This window comes from Leuciscus leuciscus (assembly GCF_965113295.1).
Source record: "Leuciscus leuciscus genome assembly, chromosome: 7".
NCBI lineage: Eukaryota > Metazoa > Chordata > Actinopteri > Cypriniformes > Leuciscidae > Leuciscus > Leuciscus leuciscus.
The window spans coordinates 31,044,021-31,066,698 of record NC_138731.1 but is presented as its reverse complement, the minus strand read 5'-3'; the positions used below and the strand labels follow the sequence as shown (position 1 = coordinate 31,066,698).

Here is a 22,678-nt window from a genome sequence, read left to right as displayed (position 1 = left end):
AAGGGCGAGTGCGGCATTGTCCAAAATTAAGCAAGTGCGTTTTAAGAAGAAAATGCAGTATGCCTCTCCAATAGCGAAGAAAAGTATTAGTACTGATATTAAAAGTCAGATCACTTTTCCCGTGTATCTATTGTATTCGTATTGCACTCAGTATGCCTGCGCAGTGTTGCGAAAGCCCTATTAAAATGTTTGTCTTTTTTTCTTTTAAAATTCTGAAAGATCTCTGTCAGTTCTTGGGGTTATTGGTTTTTGAAACGCCGTGATGTTTATGGAAAGATAATTCACACTCTGCCCAGCAACACAACAGCTGAATGCGCCTTGCTTTCAGACCACTATCAAAATTCTGGTTTAAAGTCTATTTAGACTACAAAAAGAAGGCCTAAAAGTTGTCAAAGTTTACTAATATAATCTGTAGATAACATGGAAAGAACACGACGCGTTGTAAAGATTGTACACTTGCACCACGTTTTATTATATCTGTATGCAGTAAAATTTTTATCACAATAATGGAGAAAACACTTCTCAAACTTTGAACAAAACACATATAACAAAACAACTGCCCCTGTTCAGCCCATAATTGTACATATTTATAGTAAAGAAACATTCTTTATAAATATTGTTTCATCTGTAGCAAGTAAATACCATAATTTAATTACAAATGGATAAATATGGCAGTCGATAATATTTACAAAAAGAAGGGTGTAGTTACAGATATTTAACGGCACGACATTAATTTGCCCCACAATCTTCCAAATATATTTCACAATTCAAACTTGCAAAGCACAAAACATCACAAGTTAAGCCCAGCAAACTAAGATATACATTCACAAGCAAATATTGTGTCTGTCTTTGTTAAATGTTGACTTTGGCACTCTTTCCAGTTAATAGTTGTTTAGTTTACAATCAGTTTGCCTTAATTGGATCACAATATTCATTATGATAATACAACTTTATGGTAAGGTAATATGTGCACTAAAAAGTCCAGTTAGAGAAATAGCTACCATTGAAGGAACATCTATACACCAAAAAACCGACAAAATCTATTACAACCATTGGGAAAGAGAGCGCGTAGTATGTACAAAAAAAAAAAAAGAAGAAAAAAAAGATTATGTTTAGTGCTTTTTGCGCACGTTTCTTCTGTCGATGTGGGAATGTTAAATCCTGCTGGACAAGCGCATAATATAGGAGCGTTCGTTTTGTACAAGCTGTATATGGATCTCCTGGTTTTCTGAAATGGTTCCTCCTGGGATGGCACAGTCTTAAACATACCATTCACTGAAATTGGACGATAAACTGCTGTGGTTGTTGGAACTGTGGACCGCTGATGAAGGCGACAGATTGTTGTTGCTTTGGGTCTCAGTGGAGGGGGACACCAGACCAGGGGGTGTTGAGGACTCATAACCAGAACTTGCCGCTGGCGACGAGTCAGATGCAGGTGGGGATGCCTCGTGAACCTAAACACACACACACACACACAAAATAAATAATTAATGATCCTCGGAATGAATCACGAATAGCGTGTATTGGTATAACTTGTTCATTAGTAGGCTATACATTCTGGACAAATAAATAGTTCCTTCGAATATGACAATATATACATCAAAATGTCATGCCATTTCTAACAATTTGAAGTTGCATTAGCTAATGATCTGTTCGTGTTTTTAATCAAATGTATCATTGTTATTAATACACGAAGTTGGCCTTTAAACAGCTTAGTGACAAATAAATGTATATTTCTCATTATGTGTTCTAGAGGAATTACCTTCATATGCTTTCGAAGAGAACTGGGGTGAGTGTAGGACTTGTCACACATTTTGCACAGATACGGTTTGTCTGACGTGTGAACGTGCATGTGCTTCTTTCGGTCACTGCTGTTCGCGAAGCGCCGATCACATCCCTCATACTCACACTGAAATGGTTTCTCCCCTGAGAAGAAAAAACGATATAAACATTCACACGATTAGTGATTAAGGTTTAATTCAGTTTTTTTTTTTAACACACCACAAAATAGCCCTGTAACAACATATAATAAATCTGCAATTCAGGTATAGCTTCAAGAGAATATCTAAATGTATTTATTTTATATATATATATAAATGTACAGATTGTGTAGCATTTTAAATGAATTGAAATGAAATCACTCAAGGGGTTATCATGCACGTAGTTGTAATACAGAGCTGTACGCCTTACAACGACACAGGGGGTCACACTGCCTCATCTAGCCTTTCAAATATGGGCAGTGTAAAAGTAACAAGAAAAATAGATATATCAATTCTAATTCTGCTGATAATTACATTTGCAAGAATTTCCTTTTTTTCAGCTATCTGTCCAAACAAAATAAAATTAAAAGAAGGGGGAATCGGTCAGAAATTTCAACGTTCAGCTTTTGTCAGCCCCTCACAAAACTTAGCCATTTGCTTAGAAATCATCAAAATGTAATTAACACCTTAACAAATAGAAGGCTCAATACCTCAGTGTATTCTAAAGAGGAAATTGCTCAAATGTGCAACCCTGGTAATGGCCTGTCTAACACATAGACTGTCAATGCAATGGAAAGAATAACAATAGGCCCACATATCGCCCATTACTATAGGAAATATAGCCTATTCTTATTTTTATGTCGTCCTTTTTGTGTTGGAAATGGTCTGCATTCATTTTATAATTCTTATATATGTAGGCCTACATGCATTTGAATATGTGTAGCTCTGCGCTATGTATATACACTTTGTAATCGTTGTTTTGAAATATAAAGTGTATTATTGTAAAAATGTAAAGTGTATTATTAAATAATATAGTGTATCATTTAAATATAAGTGTATTACTCCGTTATGTGGCCAAAAACCATACAAAATAAACTAGAGTAAATTTCACAATCCTGACGTAGTCACCCGAGTGCTCGAGCATTGGTCCACGCAAACATTAAACCGGTTGGAGAGATTTACGGCTGCTCTGCGCACGCGACGAGCCCTCAAGTCGCCTTTGACCCGTTTAAAGTTTATGAACCACAAACCCTCGACAGTCTCTTACATAATTCAGCACATTGTTGCAAAACATCGCATTTAGCCTACTCCGTACGGGCTCATGTATTATCGCTTTCAGCCGCGTTTACTTAAACGAATTGGATATCTGCTCACAAACATCCGTTTTCTTTTAAAGATCTAAATCTGCTTGCGCTCTCAAAGTCTAAAAATACACAATCCTGGCATAATCAGCTTATGTTTGTAAGAACCACTATTTGCGAGACTATTTTGAGGGTTGATAAAATATACTTTTTTAGCTCCAAAACATATGCAAGACCTAGCCTACAGATGTTAATGTGACAAGCACAAGCAGAAATAAATATCATAATTACCTGTGTGTGTTCTCTTGTGAATCTTCAGGTTTTCTGATCTCGCGAAGACTTTGCCACATCCAGGGAACGGGCAGGGGAAAGGTTTTTCTCCCGTATGCACGCGAATGTGATTGACCAGTTTATATTTGGCTTTAAAGGGCTTGCTTTCCCGGGGACACTCTTCCCAAAAGCAGATGTGATTGCTCTGTTCGGGTCCTCCAACGTGCTCGACCGAGACGTGGGTGACCAGCTCGTGCATGGTGCTGAAAGTTTTATTGCAACTCTTCTTAGGATTACTGAGCTGCTCCGGATCGATCCACTTACAGATGAGCTCTTGCTTAATGCACTGCTGCCTCATGTAGCGAAAGAAGGCACCGGGGTGATGGTGATGCGCTGCCATATTCATCCCCATGTTCATATTCATTGAGCCGTACTGGTTGTGCAGCTGAGCGGCTGAGTAAGGGTCGGTCCTCGGGCTGGAGACCTGGTGGTACTGGTCTGATCGCCCGAAAACCTCCCCCGGTAGTCCGAGTCGCATCTGCCCGTTGAGCACGTTTGGGGAGCCGTGGGATCCATGCTGCTCGTGGATGCCAGGGAACAGAATATGGCCTTGGCTGTCTGTGTGAGAGTGATGGAGCGAGCCGGCAGTGGGGCCGAAGAGTGCGTGCTGGCCTCCCGCCGGTGATGATTCCCCGAATCCACGGCTGCGAAAGAGAAAGTCCCGCGTGGAGTTAAACGGCGAGCTCGCGTATGATGTGACATGAGCCGCGTGCGCGCCCAGAGCAGCTGCGGGGTAACCGGGCGCTTGGCTCGTGAATGCAGAACTCTGTCCGGGCGAGAGATCGTGGTTCAGTTTGAAGGCGCCCATGTGCGCCGAGTCGACGAAGCTGTTCTGCGCTAAACTCAAGTCTCTGTCCTGCATCTCACTGGAGGAGTGATGATGCCTGGCAAAGGTGCCCACTCCCAAACCAGGGAACTGATGCCCAGCGTCCAGTAACATGCTTTCGTTGAGTAAAACCAATTCTCTTTCAAGCAGTCTTTGCACGGCGCTTCAACAAAACATATAACAAAATAAAATCGAATGCGCTACGGGAATATTAACTTCCAGATTTGATAACACGACATGAGGCGATGAAGTTCGATCCGCTCATTGAAAAAAAGAAGCTTTGCGTATTAAGTTAGGCTATATTTTTCTTGTGGATAACTTGTTACTCAAAATCCCCAATGCAACGAAACGAGAAGATTCCTTTGCGCTTTTCCTTTCAAACTGAGTCGATGTCGTTATTTTCAGAATACACGAAAATACGAGTCATTATCTTACTAAGTCTTCCTTGTTCTTGAAGCATCTCGAATTGGAATGTTTATTTCTTTCGCTTGTCTATGTTTATCTCGGAGGGTCCCTCTTTCTCAGTGGACTGGCACTACCTCCTCTTACGCCCCCTTTAACTGGAGCCCGGTCATTCATTTTACGCGCTCTCATTGGTTGCCGCTCCTCATCAATCCTAGGTGCCCCTCCAATCCAACGCACTCTTTTGGCAACTAATCGCTGATCGCCATCTTCCACCGATAATTACCGCCTACTTTTCGGAGAGCCTTTTCGGTGTATAGGTAGAGGGAAAGCAAAAATACTCGCGTTTAATAAGATCGTTTAATAATTCTAAAATGAATTGCCTCGCTGGCTCATAAGTGTAACCCATAATTCTTTGGTGGACATGTAAATCCTTGTGAAAAATCAATATAGTTTGCATACTTCTTTAATGATTTAAAATGTCCGAGGCATTTAGGTTATAGCAAAATCCAGTTAGTTACGTTCGCATAATGTAATGATCCAACAAACAACATTAAATAACATTAAGGTTAGCGTGAATGAAATACAAACTCACAAATCTCGCTCGAGGTGCCTTGACTCAATCTGCACGTGAGTATGACACCATATTTTGTTGATATGAAACATTAGTTCGCATCCAGTTTGTATCAGGACGTGACCATGTCTCCACGAGTGTTGATTGAAACAAACAAACGTGTTGGCTACTCATAAATAAATATATCATTCGCCTATTTAGATATGGAGTGGGCCTACTAAAAATCAATGTCGTGGAAAACTAGGCAGGAGACGTGTCGGCAATATATAGTAGGCTACATTATCGTCATTGCCATCAACATCTTTACATAGAAATACTTGGATTCATGTATTGGGTTAAAAAACGCACTTATTCGTTGCTAACACCATAACTCTATTATCTACTCTGAATAACAATGTTAAAATTTTATTCCCTTTATAACATAAACATAAACTCAATATACGGTTTAAAAACACAGCAAATACAACAACAGTATAAATTTGAGACATAGGCTAGGTATTACTAGGCGTTAGGCTACTATCTTTTTTCCTACTACCATAAGCTCATAGCCTATAAACCTAAATGTGCGCACACCGAGTATTCTGAGAATTTTAGCACATCCAAGATCAAAATGGCAATTAATGTATTTTAGCGAGATATGGTTACAATCTCGTGTCAAATAAGCAAAATATGATTTACCCTTAATAAAAAAAATAGTGACGTCATGGACCGAGAGCCTAGTCTTTCCGATTGAATAAATCAGGGAATCTGCATGATTTAAAATCAAGTTCAGTGGTATTTTGTGGTCAGAGAACATGCGTATATGCCAGCTTTTTCTAGCCAATATAGACTACCCTATACACCCCCGGACAATAACGAAACCTTCCAACTGAAGTTATCCAAGCACATGTGGATGGGGTTACTGCATTACGGACTCCAGGCCAATGTACATAAGACACTCCATGGACCATTTCTGATCTAAGAAAAAGTCCTACATGTAACACCCCAGCGTTTATTTAAATGTTAGCATTCATTTAAAGGAGGTTTACTTACAATTTCATTGAACCTAAGTCCCAAGTCCGTTCCAACGCACAACGCACAACACACAACACACTTTGTCTTGTCTTTCCTCTCCTCCGAACGCTTTAAGCTGTAAATAATAGGGCGGAGGATGTATAAAACTTTGGGAATTCTGTGTGCCTCAGCTCAAAGCCATGCTGTTTTAACGTTATGTACCATTCTTCCAAGACTATTTCTACCCTCTCCACAGGAAACACAGGATCTGATCCAAGTTCAAAGTCACGTCTGCCGACCTCTCTAAGAAGTTCTTTATTTCTCCAGAAAACCACAAAAACCTTTCCCCTTTTCAATGGGCAGGGAGAAGAAGAAAGAGAAATTAGACTGAGTGCAGTCGGCCTGGAACACATAGCCGCAGTTTTTGTTCTTCTTTTCTCATGTAGCAAGGAAGGGAAAAAGTTCGAAAAGGCTAATACCAAACACACACACACACACACACACACACACACACACACACACACACACACACACACACACACACAGTACTGTGGAAACGACTTTGGTTTATTATTAAAAATATACGTCATTTGCCGATCCTGATTTTTTTCCTCTTATGTGAAAGCAGAAAATCCCAACTAACCTTTAAATTGCCATAGGCTCCCTGAGGATCATAACTCTGTTTACATGAAATATTGCTTTACATTAATGTGTCATGCTCTTAGACAAAGCGACAATTGGCATATTTTTTTACTTTGACATTATCAATATGGTGATGCGTTGTTGGTTACTTTTAGTGACCTTGGGTATTTCAAGGGTGTTTGACCTTCGACCCGTGGAGAACACATAAGCTACCCTTTGAACTTATTAAGAAACCCTCTCTGTTCAGAGGTTGTAAGACAAGTGCTGCCCTTCTCTCTCCGTTACGTCGTTTAATAAACAACAGCCAACGAAAATTCTGATTTACCCACAAGCTTTTTTAAAACATATGTATTATTTGTGAATTGGCGTCATTATTAACTTTTATTGGAACTGTACTCTGCAATTAATACGATTTTATTATTTGTCAAGACACTGTTGATTACGGTATGTTCGTCCAACACAATTCAGAGGTAAATGTTGGGATGTCGTAAATCTCAATTAGAATGCAGATTGTAATGCTTCTGTTATATTAACCGGCATACATCGTGGTTCCATTCACCCTAAATTAAGACCCTTGACAAAGCTGACAGGCATGATTATGCAGGAAATTTTCTGTTATTAAAATAATAAAATCTCATAAATAAATTTTTTCAACGTTTGATGAATTTGAGTGAGCAGTTTTACACATATCTGACTAAAATATTGATATATTTCATATTTATTCAGGATGTTGAAATTCTTTTTTTAGTAGCCTATTGTTAGAAAGACATGTGACCTAACAATTGGTAAGTAGAATTGTTATTTTCTATTGTTAAGACAGTTGGGCCTGTTATTCCAGTTTAACCTTTTGCTGTACTTTGGTAATTAGTAAAAAAAAAAAAAAAAAAAAAAAAAATAGAATATGGTAACAACTGCCCTGAAGCATTTTAAAAGATGTCTTTGAATTAAGTCATATTAAATCAATGGCATACACTTCCTGCTGAGTTCAACATGGACTTTAAAAGGGTGTGGACGTGCATTGTGACACACACATACAGCACACACAAACAATCATGAGATGAAATTGTGTGAATAGTAATAAGTTTCATTTTTTTCTTTTTTCTTTGTTTGGGTTTTTAAACACTGAGAAAATAACTTTAAATTTAAAGGAAAACGTTTGTTTATAGAATCATGTCACAGAACGCTTTTTTGGAGAGATTATATTTTGTAATATATATATATATATATATATATATTTATTATGTCAAGTGGTGCTTTTTTTCTTCTGTACTTTCTACATCGAAATCTATCAATGTCTGACAGCGCTCAGTGGACCGCAAATCTAGTGTTCACAAATGCGCTTTTTAACCACAGATAACTAAAATACACTGATTGCATTTTAATGTTTTTTATTTTTTTAAATTGCTAATGTTGATTATATAAAATTACATTACTATAAACTTATCTGGACAAAGCAGGTTAAGAATTTCAAGAACGTAGTTTCTTGCAATTTCTGTTAAGGCGTTAAGCCTTTTTGATTCACACACAAAAAAAGTATATTTCTTTATGTATCTAATCATTTAGTTTTACCTAGGCTATACATTGAAACACTTAAAAAACAAGTTTGGTACAGCATGTAGGCTATGTGTTTAAATCCAAATGTTTGTTTGTTTGCTTGTTTGTTTGTTTGTTTGTTTTTTCCATTTTCCCCAATTGATCTTTAATCTGTACATCTGTCAACGTAATAAAACGTAATTAGAATTATTTATTTTTTCGGATTAATGCTCGACATCGTTTTAAATATATATATTTTTTATATATATATAAATATATTTTAAACGGTGTGTGTGGTGTTTTTGCACAATATGCTCCAGCGTGTGTAGTGTCACTGTTTTGTGCAAAGAAAAAAACAACATCCTTCCACGTGTGTGTGTGTGTGTCTCGGTAAACAGATTTGCCTGTAAGTTTGTGAGCACAACTTTCTGGAGTGAACAGTGATGAAGAGAGTGAGGGGGCGGAACCCCGCTGAGCCTCTGCGCTGAAAGACAGCCAATCGCTTCGTTCTCTTAACTGCCAGTCACCGAAATCTGTCCAATACCCGCAGTGCCATTTCTAAACTCTATTCCCCACTGTGTCCTCCAACTGTTGTATGTTCTGCCAATCGCTTGAGGACAGAGTGGGAAAAGGAGCAAGCAGAGTTAGAGGCAGGACAAAAGAAGTTCTATAGACGGCCATATACATATATTTTAATGGTTTCAGAAGGCCCGTAGTTGGCGAAAACAATAGCGGTGAGCGTGGACATGACAGCGTAGTGATGGAGCCCCCTTTAAGCAAGAGGAATTCGGCGATAAGATTAGCGGATTTGGCATCGACTCAAGCCCTTCCTCATCAGAATATGACAGGCTTCCCGGGGATAGGGGGGCATCACCCGCACTCCCACCATGCCCACCTCCACCCTGGGGAGATGGGCAACGACCCCGGAGTGGCTCTCACTCCATTTGGACCCGAGCACATGGCACAGACCAATGCTCTCAAACTTAGTCCCTCTCAGCCTGTTCAAAGCCATCCCGAAGCCCAGACCGCGGCATCCTTCACGTCTTCTCAGACCACAGTTGGTTTCCCCGTGGCTCACCCCCACACAGGCTACACCACCAACAGGGACTTCATCCTCAGGAGAGAGCTCTCAGCCTCTGCTATGCATGCACTTGGCGACCAGCATAGTTCCGCCTCCTCCCCTCATCACCATGGCATGTTCATTTCCCCAACAGGTGCTTATGGGCACGCGGAAGGTGGTGCCCATCCACTTTTCTCTGGACTGCACGAGCAAGCGGCCCCAGGTGCCCACCACCACCATCACCACCACCATGCCCTCAATGGGCAGATGCGTCTGGGTCTACCGGGGGACATCTACGGCAGGCCAGAGCACTTCGGCCACAGGCCCGAGCACTATGGATCTTCTTCACTTCACAGCTACAACTCCATGAACTTAAATGTGAACCTCGCCACGGCTCCTCACGGAGCAACGGGGGCGTTCTTGCGGTACATGCGGCAGCCCATCAAGCAAGAGCTCATCTGCAAGTGGATTGACCAGGAACAGACGTCCAAGAAACCCTGCTCGAAAACTTACAGCACCATGCACGAGCTCGTCAACCATGTCACGGTGGAGCACGTCGGGGGACCGGAGCAGAGCAGTCACGTCTGCTTCTGGGAAGAGTGTCCGCGCGAGGGAAAGGCGTTTAAAGCCAAGTACAAACTGATCAATCACATTCGCGTGCACACGGGCGAGAAGCCGTTCCCGTGCCCCTTTCCCGGTTGTGGCAAAGTATTCGCACGCTCAGAAAATCTGAAGATTCACAAGAGGACGCACACAGGTTAGTGAAAAGTTACCAAATTCCTTGAAAGCAACTTTAGTCGTGTTCATAGGTGTCGCGTATTGAACGTGTTTGCGCTACTTGGCAGATAATCGAATTTTCTTTTTATGCTCAACGTTGGGAACAAAGTCACATTTTGTCCTCCCCCCTCATGCTGAAATATCCCCCTTCGCACAGAACCGAGAGGTTAAATGGGCTGTTTGTTTACAGTGCGTATTCGCCAAGCTAAAGTATCCCTTGGTGTTGTTTTGCGTCATGCACTTTGAAAATGCTGTGAGATCAACGTGCATATTGCTACTAGTACATATGGAAAAAAGTACTCTACAGACACGCTGTTATGAGCAGACCAGTGTTTTACGTAGGCTATTATTTTTTACTAATGCATGCAATGTTGTATTAAGGAGTGCAAAAACTCCAAGGTGAAGATATATGGCTGCAGTTGCATTTAAATGCTATGTGTGTAAATACTAATAAGCAAATAAACAAATAGTTTTATTAGGCTGAAGGGAAAATAGTAACACGAAGTTTTCGGCACATTTGTGACTCTTTTAAAGCCACAGGGAATTACAAACAGTGTGTGAATAGATCCATACTAATGTAAATATGGAGAATGTGCCAGCCATATGGCATTTACACATTTTGATTAACCAAACTATGTTGGCATCTTTGCAGAGCGAGGAAGGCCTCTGCTTCTGGTGTTCCTCTCATACCTGTATTCTAAGAAAATGCTACACGTGTGTGCTGTGTAGCTTATCTGTTGCTACATAGGCTATGGAGAATATTTTAATAAATATAAAGCTCTTCCTCTACTCAGTGCAAATATGCTCTCACGTGAACATTACACACTGACAACTTGTTATTGCCAGTTGTTAAGAAGTTGCAGGTATTGTTTAGGGTCTTTAATTATGTCTACTGTATCATGTTATGCTCTCAACACGTGCTGACGTAAATTGTGCCCTGAATATTGTAGGCTAGCGTGTCAAACCCACCTAGAGTAGCCTACATTTATAATGGTTGTAACAATATGGTTTCTTGAATCAGCAATGAATGTTTGTAAAAAGTCACCTGTTGTATTTTTGTAATAAGGACTTCAATAGCCTACAATACAAAGAATCAATACAACGTGTGATTTATTTGTGACATTATAGCTATGATTTGGATATCTTGTAAAGCCGGGCCAGTTATTTTACTCCACACAATCTGATACATGTGGTGTGCCGAAATGTTTTATCAGTTGTCATATCCAGTAAAAACAATAAAAAAAAATATTTCTTGAGAAGATTTGCCAGATAAAATAAGAGCATTTATAGAGTGGTTGCATAAGTCATGTGGTGCGCCTGAACATATGTAACAGCAGAAAATAAGTACTGTGGGGTTACAGTGGTAATGTTGTGATTTTTCAAACTCTTTCTACTGAAAGAGTATGTGACAGTATATGGAACATTCATTAGGTCTTATTTTCTTGTAAACAAGAACATTTAAAATATGTATGCGTGATTTCCATATCTAAATGCTCTGTTTTTCTCCTTTGCCAGGTGAGAAGCCGTTCAAATGCGAGTTTGATGGCTGTGACAGGAAATTCGCCAACAGCAGTGACAGGAAGAAGCACTCTCACGTCCACACGAGCGATAAGCCTTACTTCTGTAAAGTGAGGGGCTGTGACAAGTCGTACACACACCCGAGCTCTCTACGCAAACACATGAAGGTTCACTGCAAGTCTCCTCCGCCCCCTTCCGCCAACACGGGCTCCACTTACCATCCCTCGTCTACGACTATCGGTGATGCCCTCTCACCAAACCTGGATCCCCACAGGAACCGTTCGTCGAACCTTTCCCCTCAGGTGACCAACCTAAACGAATGGTACGTGTGCCAAGGGAGTGCTGGACCAAACAATCTACACACCCCCTCCAGCGATGTGCCAACGTCGGAATCCGACGACGAGGACTCTTTCAGACACACAGATCCAAGGGCAATGCTCTGATGTGAACAGCAAGGAATATACTCATTGTGAATGGTCCACATTAACAAAAATAATAATACAAAATTCAAGTGTTGCAATTCGAAGAAGTGGAACACCTATGGATGTCAATGGGTGAAAGATTTTGCCTCCCAGTTTGCCCTAAGGCCTAAAACATGCTCAGAGCATTGATGCAATTTATGTTTCATATAATAATCGCATTTATAAGCATCTGTAATTTGCAACATGAAATATCAGACATGAAGGAAACATCGATTTAAAAAAAGAAAGATTTTACCTGACTTGACAAAATAAATATGAGCTGAAATGATTTACAAATTAGGTTTTAGGTTGTTTTAGAAATACTACACCCCTTTGTTGCACATACATCTTTTATAGAGAATCATTCTACACATTAAATGTCTGAGGGGCAAAAATTGCAGTGACAATAATTTTGAGTTTTTGTATTTTGTCAGTTGTCAAAAAAAAAAAAATGAATGGGTGGAGTCTTTGTTAAAGTTTATACAAGATCTGTGGTCAGGACGGTTTTTTGTGATATTTAAAATATTTAAACCTATATTTTATGCAAAATCAATGTAACTCTGATTAAGGAGTACTAAATATGTCCACTGAGACCCTAAATAATGTATCAATTACAGGCCTGTCCCTGACTGATTTGTAAATAGTATTTGGTATTGATGCTTGTGAATGTTTTCGTAGCGTCTCAACGAGTTTTGTACATTGTAATTTATTTGCTGGTATTAATGTTGGTCTGGAAGTACAGATACACCAAAGAATAATATAATTCTGGTGAAAAGAAGTGATGCTTTTTATCGTGTTCTGTAAAAAGGTCTTACTTGAATAGGCTGTATAATGTGAAGAATATTTCGCATGAACCGTGTAGTAACTCTTTCTGTTGAGGTGCATGATGGTGTTGATGGAAAAAAAAACGTAAGAAGGTCGTGAAGAAATGTGATGTTTGTGTATAGATATATGGAAAACTTGAATAAAAGGCAGGACGTGTAAATATGGTCTTTTCAATAAAAAAAGGCCTTGATTCATTCATTGATCATTGTGCGCATCTCTTTTAAAATTCGACAAACTAAACATTCAATGTGTAACAATATTTCATTTTCTGTAAAACTTGGGGCAGTCAAACTAACCAAACGAAACAGCAATGTTCTACAATACATACTTTCTATACAATATACAAATATTCCCTAGCCATTCAATGTCCGTTCAAAAGGGAACCGTCACTTAACTAATAGTGAAAAGTAGAATAGCACAAAGCCATCAATACATGAATCATTCATGGGAATATAAGACATAAAAGCTGCCTGACAATAAGAAGAAAGTAGTATGGAGAATATGAAACAAAGTGCCCCGTCTTATTTCCTTCATTAAAACGCACAATCACACTTTCAAAGTGCCCCCTGTCCCAGACTATAGACTCAGAATTGACCAGCGCAAGTCCTGCACCACTTCAAAGAGTTCCACATCAGAACGGAAGACTGCACGGTGCGTTAGGATTTCTATGGGTCCCATTTGAATATTTGTGGTAGAAAAACTACTAACTGCCGCTAAATGGTCAATCATCAAAGCAGAAACCTCTCCCACGAACCGTTTTGTCCCTTAAAATCAGCATATTCTTTCATTTTATATAAGCGCAGAAACAGACAAACAGGCATCTTGAACATTTCATATGATGGGTGGAAAATGCGCGTATAGAAAAGTGTATCAAAAAGTTATAAGACTCTTCCTAAGAAGTTTGATTTTTAATTTCGTGCTAATGAACATCACGTTAACCCCTGTGGAATAAAGCACACAAGTCGGTGAGTCGTTTGAGATAGTAAATCTAGCGTTTTGTGTCAGTGAAACGCCCCATAAATAGTGTGAAGTTCAAGGGCGCATCATAAAGCGTGTGTGTATTTACCGGACTCTGGAAAAAGGCCACTTCAATTGGAAACACTCTATTAAGATACAGTCGCACTGACCTTTAGTTTCATGCTACGTTAGAGCAGTCAATTCGCTCTTAATCAGAATCGCTCATATTTTTGTTCCTAAATCTTTGAAATCCCTCGCGCGCATTAATGTTTCATTCGGAAATAAGCGCGCGCTCTGTCCATCTTTTGTCCACGAACTATTATTTGCTCAAGGAAAGAAGGATCTTCTATTTATTTAAAACAAGTGCCCTTTGAATAGTGCAAAATAAACACGGTGAAAAATAACCAAAGAGATAGTCCGGTCCGAGTGAAAAGGGGGGGACTTCATAAAAGCTGCAGCAGTCACAGCTGAATGGGAGACGCTTTGAAGTAGAACTTATTATCTGAGGAATACTTTTCGGTCGTCCTAACGACGCTATTGAATCGAAAAGCTACCCCCTTTGTCAGCGATTTGTTCTCCTTTAGTGCAATGCCCGTGGAAATCACTTACATGGTCTACCTTAACATGCAGCCTGCAAATCAGTAACTCCAAGAGTCAGACTCTCAGACGCCACTTTTCAAAAGACAAAGCAGAAGTCAGTGTGAAAACGCAGCGAGTTCTCTCCCGTTTTGCCTTTATTGGACAGAATGATCACATCAGAGGAGGCTGTTTACTACAGTCTAGTCAGATTTCACACCGTCAGCTTCTCATTATGCGTTTGACGAGGGTTCAAAGTACCCGAGTCATTGTGCACCCTGTTTTAAGCGATGCACCGAGAGCATGTGAAGCACTTGCAATGAAAAGAAAACATTATATTTTGCCGCAATTTCCCCATTAGAAAAATGCACTTCACACTTTATCTGTTTGAACGTCGCACATATGTTCAACTCACACTGCCAGATTTCATCTACGAGCTTGCAAAGTCTCAGAGGTAAATTACGGCACTAATGGAATATTTGCCATAGTGTTTGAGGGTCTATAGGGAGAGAGAGAAAGAGACAAGTGCATTAAGTAGGCTATTAAATAACACAAATATAATTCCAAAATTGTACATGATGTTTATAATTTCTCTTTTGGTTTGGTCAACTTAGGGATAATTAAAACGGTACACTTGTCAACCACGTAGAATGAATCAAGTATTAATCTATTTTTATCAGTAAAACGATTAGTGGTATTAACTAAATTATAGGTACATTTTAATCTAATAAATATCATAAAAGAACATAACATTTTATTTGTAAAATTGTGTGACTGTTTATTAATAGATAATTGTATTATTTAATCATAACTTTAAATCACGTTGAAGAATTGTTATATTGCTAAAATATCAGTCTTGCATAAAAAGCCTTTTTTTTCTTTTCTTTTTTTTTCTTCTTTTTTTTCAGTCGGTCTCTTTAAAGAGAGTCACGGAAGAAGGAAAAAAAAACATTTTAAAACAACCAAACTAAACTCTTCTCCTCTGAACTATTTCAAAATAAAAACAACTTAAAGTATGCGAGGTATTATAAACATCCGTTGAGTGTTTTACCACAGTATGCTTTGAAGACAAGAAAACTGGGCACATATTCATTCTCCAGGCACTCTGCCAAACTCTTCCAAGCACCCTACCTGCCTACTATCTTAAGTTTCCCGAATAAGTGAGAAAACACAATCCAGTTGCAGCTGCAGGGCTGCATGTTTCCTCCCTGCACTCCGAGACTGAACCTTAAAAACGGACACCAAAACTTTTGACGCATGGGCGAAAACTCATGGGGTGTGTATACAGTGAAACGTGAGTACATGTTTTATGAGCTCAACTCTGAAAAAAAAAAAAAAATGCTGCATGCTTTTATCGTTGTGACTAACAGTCGTTTAGCGCACTTATTGATTAGGTGTCGTGTTTGTCCTTCGTGCATGCGTTTCAAGATGAGGCTGTTGAGAAAGTTTGCCGTCCCCGTCCCATTAAGTTAGAGGCCGGATGAGTAGTTGTTTGCTATTTGCTCTGAAAGCTCGAGCCCGACTCAGACAGCTGTGAGTTCACCTATTAGCCCCGATGTCTTTCCCAAAAGATTGCTTGAGTTAAACATCTGACAATGAGCGCTCAGGGGTGCCGCTCGCATGACCTCCACTCGCTTTTAATAGTTTCATAGGAACTTCATTAAATCAATTACTCCACGAGCACGTCATAATTTATTTGAACTTATCTCTCAAAAGATTCTTTGCTAACACTTTCATGAACAAGTCATTAACAAACATTATAAAAAGCGTAGCATATATCAGTAGCCTATGCAACTATGAAAATATATGAATCAAGTGTTACCGATTTTACAAAGTGTTTTATTTTATTTTATTTGTAAGCTTGTTTTTATTTTGTTTTATGTAGTGCAGTCCTATTTGGTTGCAGGACGTTTACTTTCACTGTTGGGATTAAAAGTTTTCTTCGACCCATTTTTATTTTATGAAGCTCTCGTAACACTGACAGAGTTTTTGAATTAATGAGGAATACCTGCCCGGTGTGACTATGGGAACATGTCTAGAGGGTCCGTTAAATCTAGAGAATAATTATAATAAAACTGTAAATAAATATGAATTAGCAGAAATGTATAGCCTATCAGAACCGACTGCAAAGGTTTGTTTAAAAACAATTGTCTATAAAGCACGATTTGTGTCAATGTGTATATTTCTTCTTAAATGTTATTTCATAAGAAATGTTTAATTAAACTTTTTAAAAAGAAAAAAAATACTGGTTAATTAGTGATTGCCGTTATTATGTTAGATTTGCCTTTTTTCTCGGCAGCTTTGAGAGCAGAGAAGGACAGTGTATATAACATTATTTAAGTGTAGTGGTACATATTGTGGCCATATATCAACTACAAGATAAAAAAATCTCGATAAAATACAAGATTAAATTTGAATTTAAAACTCAACATATGCACCACATACCCTTTCATCGTTAACACATATGAATCAGCTTGACTGTCTGCATGAGACAACTGTCATAATATCTGGCCTCTCCACAACATCTGTGGGTCTCCAAACTTGGTGCTGGTCCAAATATGGATCCCCAGGATTGGGAGGCTTTCCAAGGCTCTTGGTGATGAGAGCAAGGTCGTCCACGGACATGTCCAAGAGCCAGAGCTCTACACCTGGTCCATTCAGCCTATGCAGCACATAAACCAAATCTCAGAGCCATGCGACCATTTCTCTGCTTGCCTTGTATTTGACAGGTCCTGTTTAAATGCTCCTAAACGCAGGTCTGAACTTCTAATAGAAAAAAACACTTCATCCATGTGGCAAATGTTCAGAAGCTTTTTCAGGCCGCACCTTGACATAGGAAAGGATGTCATGTTTTATATAAAAGCAGTTTGATCTCTCTCTCTCTCTCTCTCTCTCTCTCTCTCTATAAATATATGCTACTTCACATATGTTTTGTTTACCAGTATTTTTAGTTGCTGTATACTTTATAAGACAAGTAAATTGAAACATTTACCAGTAACAGTTCCACCTGCCAGGCCATGAATAAGAGTTATTAAATCAAAAACATTCATAAGACAGATGATAGAGAAAGAAAGTTCAAAGTCCTGCATCTGTGCATGACCTTAAAAAAAAAGAAAAAGAAAAAAGGTCTTTTATCGGTCTGGTGGGATATCACAGGTCAAAAAGTACAATAAAATAAATATATTCATATTTGAAAATGTTTTATATACAATTATATAAATATTTGGCAATGAAAACATTTTCTAAATGAAAAATAGGAGATATTTTGGTGCACAAATAGTGTGCATTCATGTGACATCATCTTTACAGCATTGGCTTCCCATTTTGATTTTACATCCTGTAGATGCTGATCCATGCCACATCTGACGAACTACCATGAGCAGCACATCAGAGTCGTGCCTCTGAATACAGCATCTTTCATAGAGGAAAAGGTCAACATTCAGTGAGAGGAAATCATTCTGCACAGCTGGACAACCACAGTGCTGGATCATCTCAGAAAGAGAAAAGAAGAGAGAGCAAATACAAATATACAACCCTCAAGTGTAAGAAAAGGGATGAGGAAAAAGAAGAGAAGAACAGTTAAAGCCCTCAAAAAAGCCAGTCCATTTCGAATTGACTTTACATTGCTATATTCTTTAAAACTCTGATGGTTAGATTGAATATATAGCTTTTCTTTCCAGTGAAGGCCTAATCTGTGTTTAATAAACCTGTAAACTCACCTATAGAATCCCCTGGACTACCCCTAGTGCGTCACCGGCCACCAGAACCTACCGCTGGCCTCACAAGGGTGGCTAGATGTTCTTAAACATCACAAGCCACTTTCACTGTTTCAAGCTGACCTTGGAATGGCCATTAGACATGGCTTTGAACTACTGGAACTATCTCTCATAGACCAGTGTCAAGGGTCCCCCTGAGTTGATAATGACTTGCTTTCATAACTGCTGTGACATTTTGTGAAGGTGCGCTAGGCGTGCTCACAGGCCATATCTCCAGAATGCAATGCTTCCTTTCCCCCTCAGCAGGTGCGAATCTGAGCTGCATAGTCTGCGATTTTCAGTGCTGTGTTTGCGCATCCTGGAATAAGTATAGGCCCGGGCAAATGCATGTCCAGCCTTGATAAGCAATTTGGCTCACTACAGAGTCAACACGAACTACCACAGAATGGCCAGTGACTGTTTGATGTTTGGTTTAAACATCATTGGCACAGTTCAGAGATTAAGCAAATACATTACATTATGTGTATTTTTGGTATCACAAACCATATGCTACATGCTATTTGTCTCCCTTGGATCAATTGCATTGGCTGCTATTGTTTTCATTTGTAAATCTTAAAGTGCCTGCTAAACTAATAAACATAATGCAATGAATAATGCAATTAAATTGGCCAAAAACGCCACTCACTAGAATATAGAAATTTGGTTTTAGTTTTAATAGGATTTACACTGTCTAATGGCATAAATAAAACAGATTCTTTGAACGTTAATAGCAAATATCTATTCTGCCATTGGTGGTTCAAATATTCGCACTCATAGAAATCGTAAAGCGCTGTCAGGTCGCCTGAAGATATGTATGTCTGTCTAATGTTAAAAGCTGAATCTTGTAGGCTGCTGAATGTCTTCATGCCATGTCAGTTCCTGTGGTTGGAAAAAGAGATAAATGAACTCGCTCACTGTGCCCTTACATAGATGAGGGTTGATGAAACTGATGATAGGCTCGGGCTGCTGAAGAAGTGATCCCAGTGGAGACCTTACAGTGCTCTGTCCCACTCACAAGACAAATTATATAATTAGGCACGTGTCTTAGGGGACGGCCACCTTTGCCCCTTTCTTGACATATTCAATGGTAAATGACAGCATATCTTGCTAAAATAACTGAGCAAATTCATCTTGGTGACACAAGTGGAATTCTCTTTACAGTTGTGTTAATTGTCTGGTTTTGAGAAATCCCATGAAAATTATGATATGCACTCAAGGGAAACATTACATTTGATTATAAAGATGATCATGATTCTTAGGCCGGCCTCTCTGAGAGATTTGCATGAATCAAAAGCAAAATATTTAAACTATACAGTCATTTGCATAAATAATAATGAATAAAATACAATTAATTTGGGAAGTATATAATAGAAAAGTATTTTTGTCCAATTCAAAACTCTAATTTCATGCGTATAAGTGTCCGTTTTAGGCATTGTTTTAAAGTTTGTTTAGCTCTTACGGTTGGGAATCGTCGCACTAAAACATGGGCGCTTTTGTCTTGTTCTGAAACCCACAATTCTTTATGAAGAATTGCCGTGCAACCAAACAGAAACGCCCTCGCAGACAGCTTCCTTTCATCACCTCGTGCTTATCACCGGCATTGTCAAAATGTTCGTTGCGGGCCGCGTGCTCTGCAAGGGGCTCCGATTGAAAAAGCAGAGCCCGGGCTCCTGCCTCGTCCAGGCAGGGTTAAGCCACCTCTCCAACCAGGCGGCCCCCAGCGGAACCCTCATTACTTTGGCTCCTGGAGCAGTCAGCTGTGCTGTGGTTCAGAGAAGAGAAGCTCCTTACCTGAGCATCACTGCTTACACACGCGCCTTCACCAACCTGATTTGACAGCTCCAGCTCAACTACAGCCTGCTGAACATGGACATGTGATAAAAATACATTTCGTTTCGTTCCCTGTGACATGTCACTGTCTTCCTTTTGCTGGGAGTATATGACAGCACTTACCTTGACTTGAGATAGTCTACCTTTTAGTTGCCAGGTTTTGTTTGTTAAAATCCACTTCTAGATATAATTTGGAGTGTTTATGCTGTCTGTATATTCAAATAAAGCTGCCATTTTTCAGCTTACAGGGCTTTGAGGTGTGAGGTTTTATTAAGTTTAAACCCCCATGTGGTTTCTCTTCTGTGGAGGCAACACTTTATATTATGCATACGGTGCGTTGTGGACACTGCGGTTATGTTACGTTGTGGAAACAGAAATTGATTTAGTAACCTACTTTTAAACATTTTTTTATAATAGCGTGATAAAATAATTATTTTAATAAACGTTTTTTGAAGGCTACAAATATTAATTTCAAAGCAATAAGCGTTTATAAAAGGAAGCCAACGCCATTAGCATTTATGATGTGAAATTCAACTTGAAGTGAGAAATGAAGTGAGGCTGTTAACTGCGCAAAGAAAAAGGTAAAACGGGCATGATAAAATGATTCATGAGCCCCATATCCCACTTTACTCTGCCAGGTGTTTTTTTTACGCTGCCCGGAGTCCAGAATTAATTCAAAATAAATAAAGTAAATAAAATGTATTCATTTAATATTCTAAATGATAAATTAAAGATCATTTTATTAACTTCAAATCAGACGTGAACAGATGTCGTTGTGAAACAAGCAAGTGAAGCAAGTAATCAAAAGTGTTGTGATGTCAAATTTTGCGCCGAAAACATTGTTTTATACTCATTTTAGAGTAAAACCAGACTGTTATAGAGTCTTGAAAGGAACAATTCAGTATTTAAAATGACACTTATTTTGGGTAGAAGTATTTTTTTTTCTCTAATCGAATTAAATTTGTCACATCTCTCTCGAAGATATCAAATAGATACCTACGTTTTTTAATTGAAAATGTACACATTGTTAAGAGTACTTTTTCGTTAATATAGAAACAAATATTTACGAAATACTGATTTAGATTAATTAAAAACTTTCCCATCTAAAGTATTTCAACTCAGACATATTTTTTTAATCTTGCAGTCGCGTTTCCAATTTGTATTTTCTGACAAGCAAAACTAGTCAGAAACGACATGAACTGAAGAATGAACATGAAAAAATTAAGAAATGTTAAAATGTCTAAAAACTGCTTTTCTATGCGGAATTATGACTTTCAAATTTCGGTGCTTCTGCCAGGTGCTTCTTTTATAAAAATGACCATTTCTAGGTTTGGAAAGTTCTCCCCCTTCTTTTTTGTTTAGTAATCTAGAAAAACTCTCTCAGGTTTTTTTGGGCTATAATTCAGAAATTCGATCCCTGTAATTCCAGTATAAAGCAAAGTATTAGGCAAAATAATATATATTTTTGTAATCAGTCATAAATTAATTTATACATTCATTCATGTTTACTAAATACAAAAGAGCATTAAATAAGTTCCAATTCCAAGCAAGTTCAACCAATTAAATGTATTTAATTCAAAGGCAGAAATGTGGCTGCCCTGTCTTTAAACAGCGGTATTCACTCTTCACAAAGTTCTGGGTCTATAGGACAAACATGTTTAATTGGATTAGCAGAGATGATGTCATAAACTACAATTAAGAGCTTGACTGTGCAAACACAGGCACGCGCTGAACGTGTTAAGACACAAGCATATGAAAATTACTGTAAATCATTTTTATAGTAACTATACGAACAAGATTTATAAGCTTTTTGACAATTTCTTTCTTTTTTTAAAAAGTCCCAGCATTTACAAAATAACAGATCAGTACCTAGTACTCAAAAAGAGATAATTATAACATTTAACAGATTAATTAAAATACATTTTGGAGGGAGTAATTCAGTCTGCAAATCATAAGAGACACTAAACACAGATAATGTTTATATGTCCCATAGGACCCATTGTCCTCCCTATAGTGTCTACAGTCTTTCTAATATAGCATAATCCATAATTAACTTTGTTAGGCTAATGTTCTGATATAGGATCAAACCCAGATCAATAATTTCTTTATAATTTTTTTTAAACACTATTGAACAAAACATGATCAAACATGTTCCGCTGTTACATTTATATTCATGTCTGAGTTAAAGTGATTTTTTCAGTAGCCTATCACACACACACACACACACACACACACACACACACACACACACACACACACACACACACACACACACACACACACACACACACACACACACACACACACACATATATATATATATATATAAATAAAAGAAAAAAACTATTTAGGAGAGAGAATGTAAATAGAATGTAAAATATTTAGTAAATATTTAGGTGTTTCTAATGGCTTGTTTTAAGAATGTGGACACGGAAAGATCACTGAGTCAAGGGAAGGTAATAAACCAGCGGCTCGCGCTCCCATGACTCAATACCTGACAATCAAGTGAACTGGAAAAGATGTGAGCCTGTGTAGGTGGTTATAGGGTCACTCCAAGA

General features: G+C 38.6%; 2 protein-coding genes and 1 long non-coding RNA gene across 4 annotated transcripts in view; 1 reads left to right on the top strand and 2 right to left on the bottom strand.

The window, feature by feature from the left end:
• LOC309502971 overlaps nt 1-6,493 on the bottom strand; it is a 41,963-nt gene extending 35,470 nt beyond the window's left edge. For both annotated transcript variants that reach the window (XR_014207445.1, XR_014207446.1), the window contains exon 1: nt 6,226-6,493. This is a non-coding gene — a long non-coding RNA (uncharacterized lncRNA). The remainder of the gene's footprint in view (nt 1-6,225) is intronic.
• Nucleotides 430-6,193, bottom strand: zic2a (zic family member 2 (odd-paired homolog, Drosophila), a). The gene is made up of 3 exons (XM_082175636.1): nt 3,353-6,193; nt 1,763-1,926; nt 430-1,454 (listed from the first exon to the last, which is right to left on the bottom strand). The coding sequence occupies exons 1-3, from the start codon at nt 4,329-4,331 to the stop codon at nt 1,260-1,262; spliced, it is 1,338 nt and encodes a 445-aa protein (XP_082031762.1). The 5' UTR covers nt 4,332-6,193; the 3' UTR covers nt 430-1,259.
• A 2,473-nt stretch (nt 6,494-8,966) lies between the features above and the next one.
• zic5 (zic family member 5 (odd-paired homolog, Drosophila)) lies at nt 8,967-13,202 on the top strand. Its single transcript, XM_082175635.1, has 2 exons — nt 8,967-10,178; nt 11,714-13,202. Exons 1-2 carry the CDS (start codon nt 9,122-9,124, stop codon nt 12,157-12,159), a joined length of 1,503 nt encoding a protein of 500 aa, XP_082031761.1. The 5' UTR covers nt 8,967-9,121; the 3' UTR covers nt 12,160-13,202.
• The last annotated feature ends 9,476 nt before the right edge of the window (nt 13,203-22,678 follow it).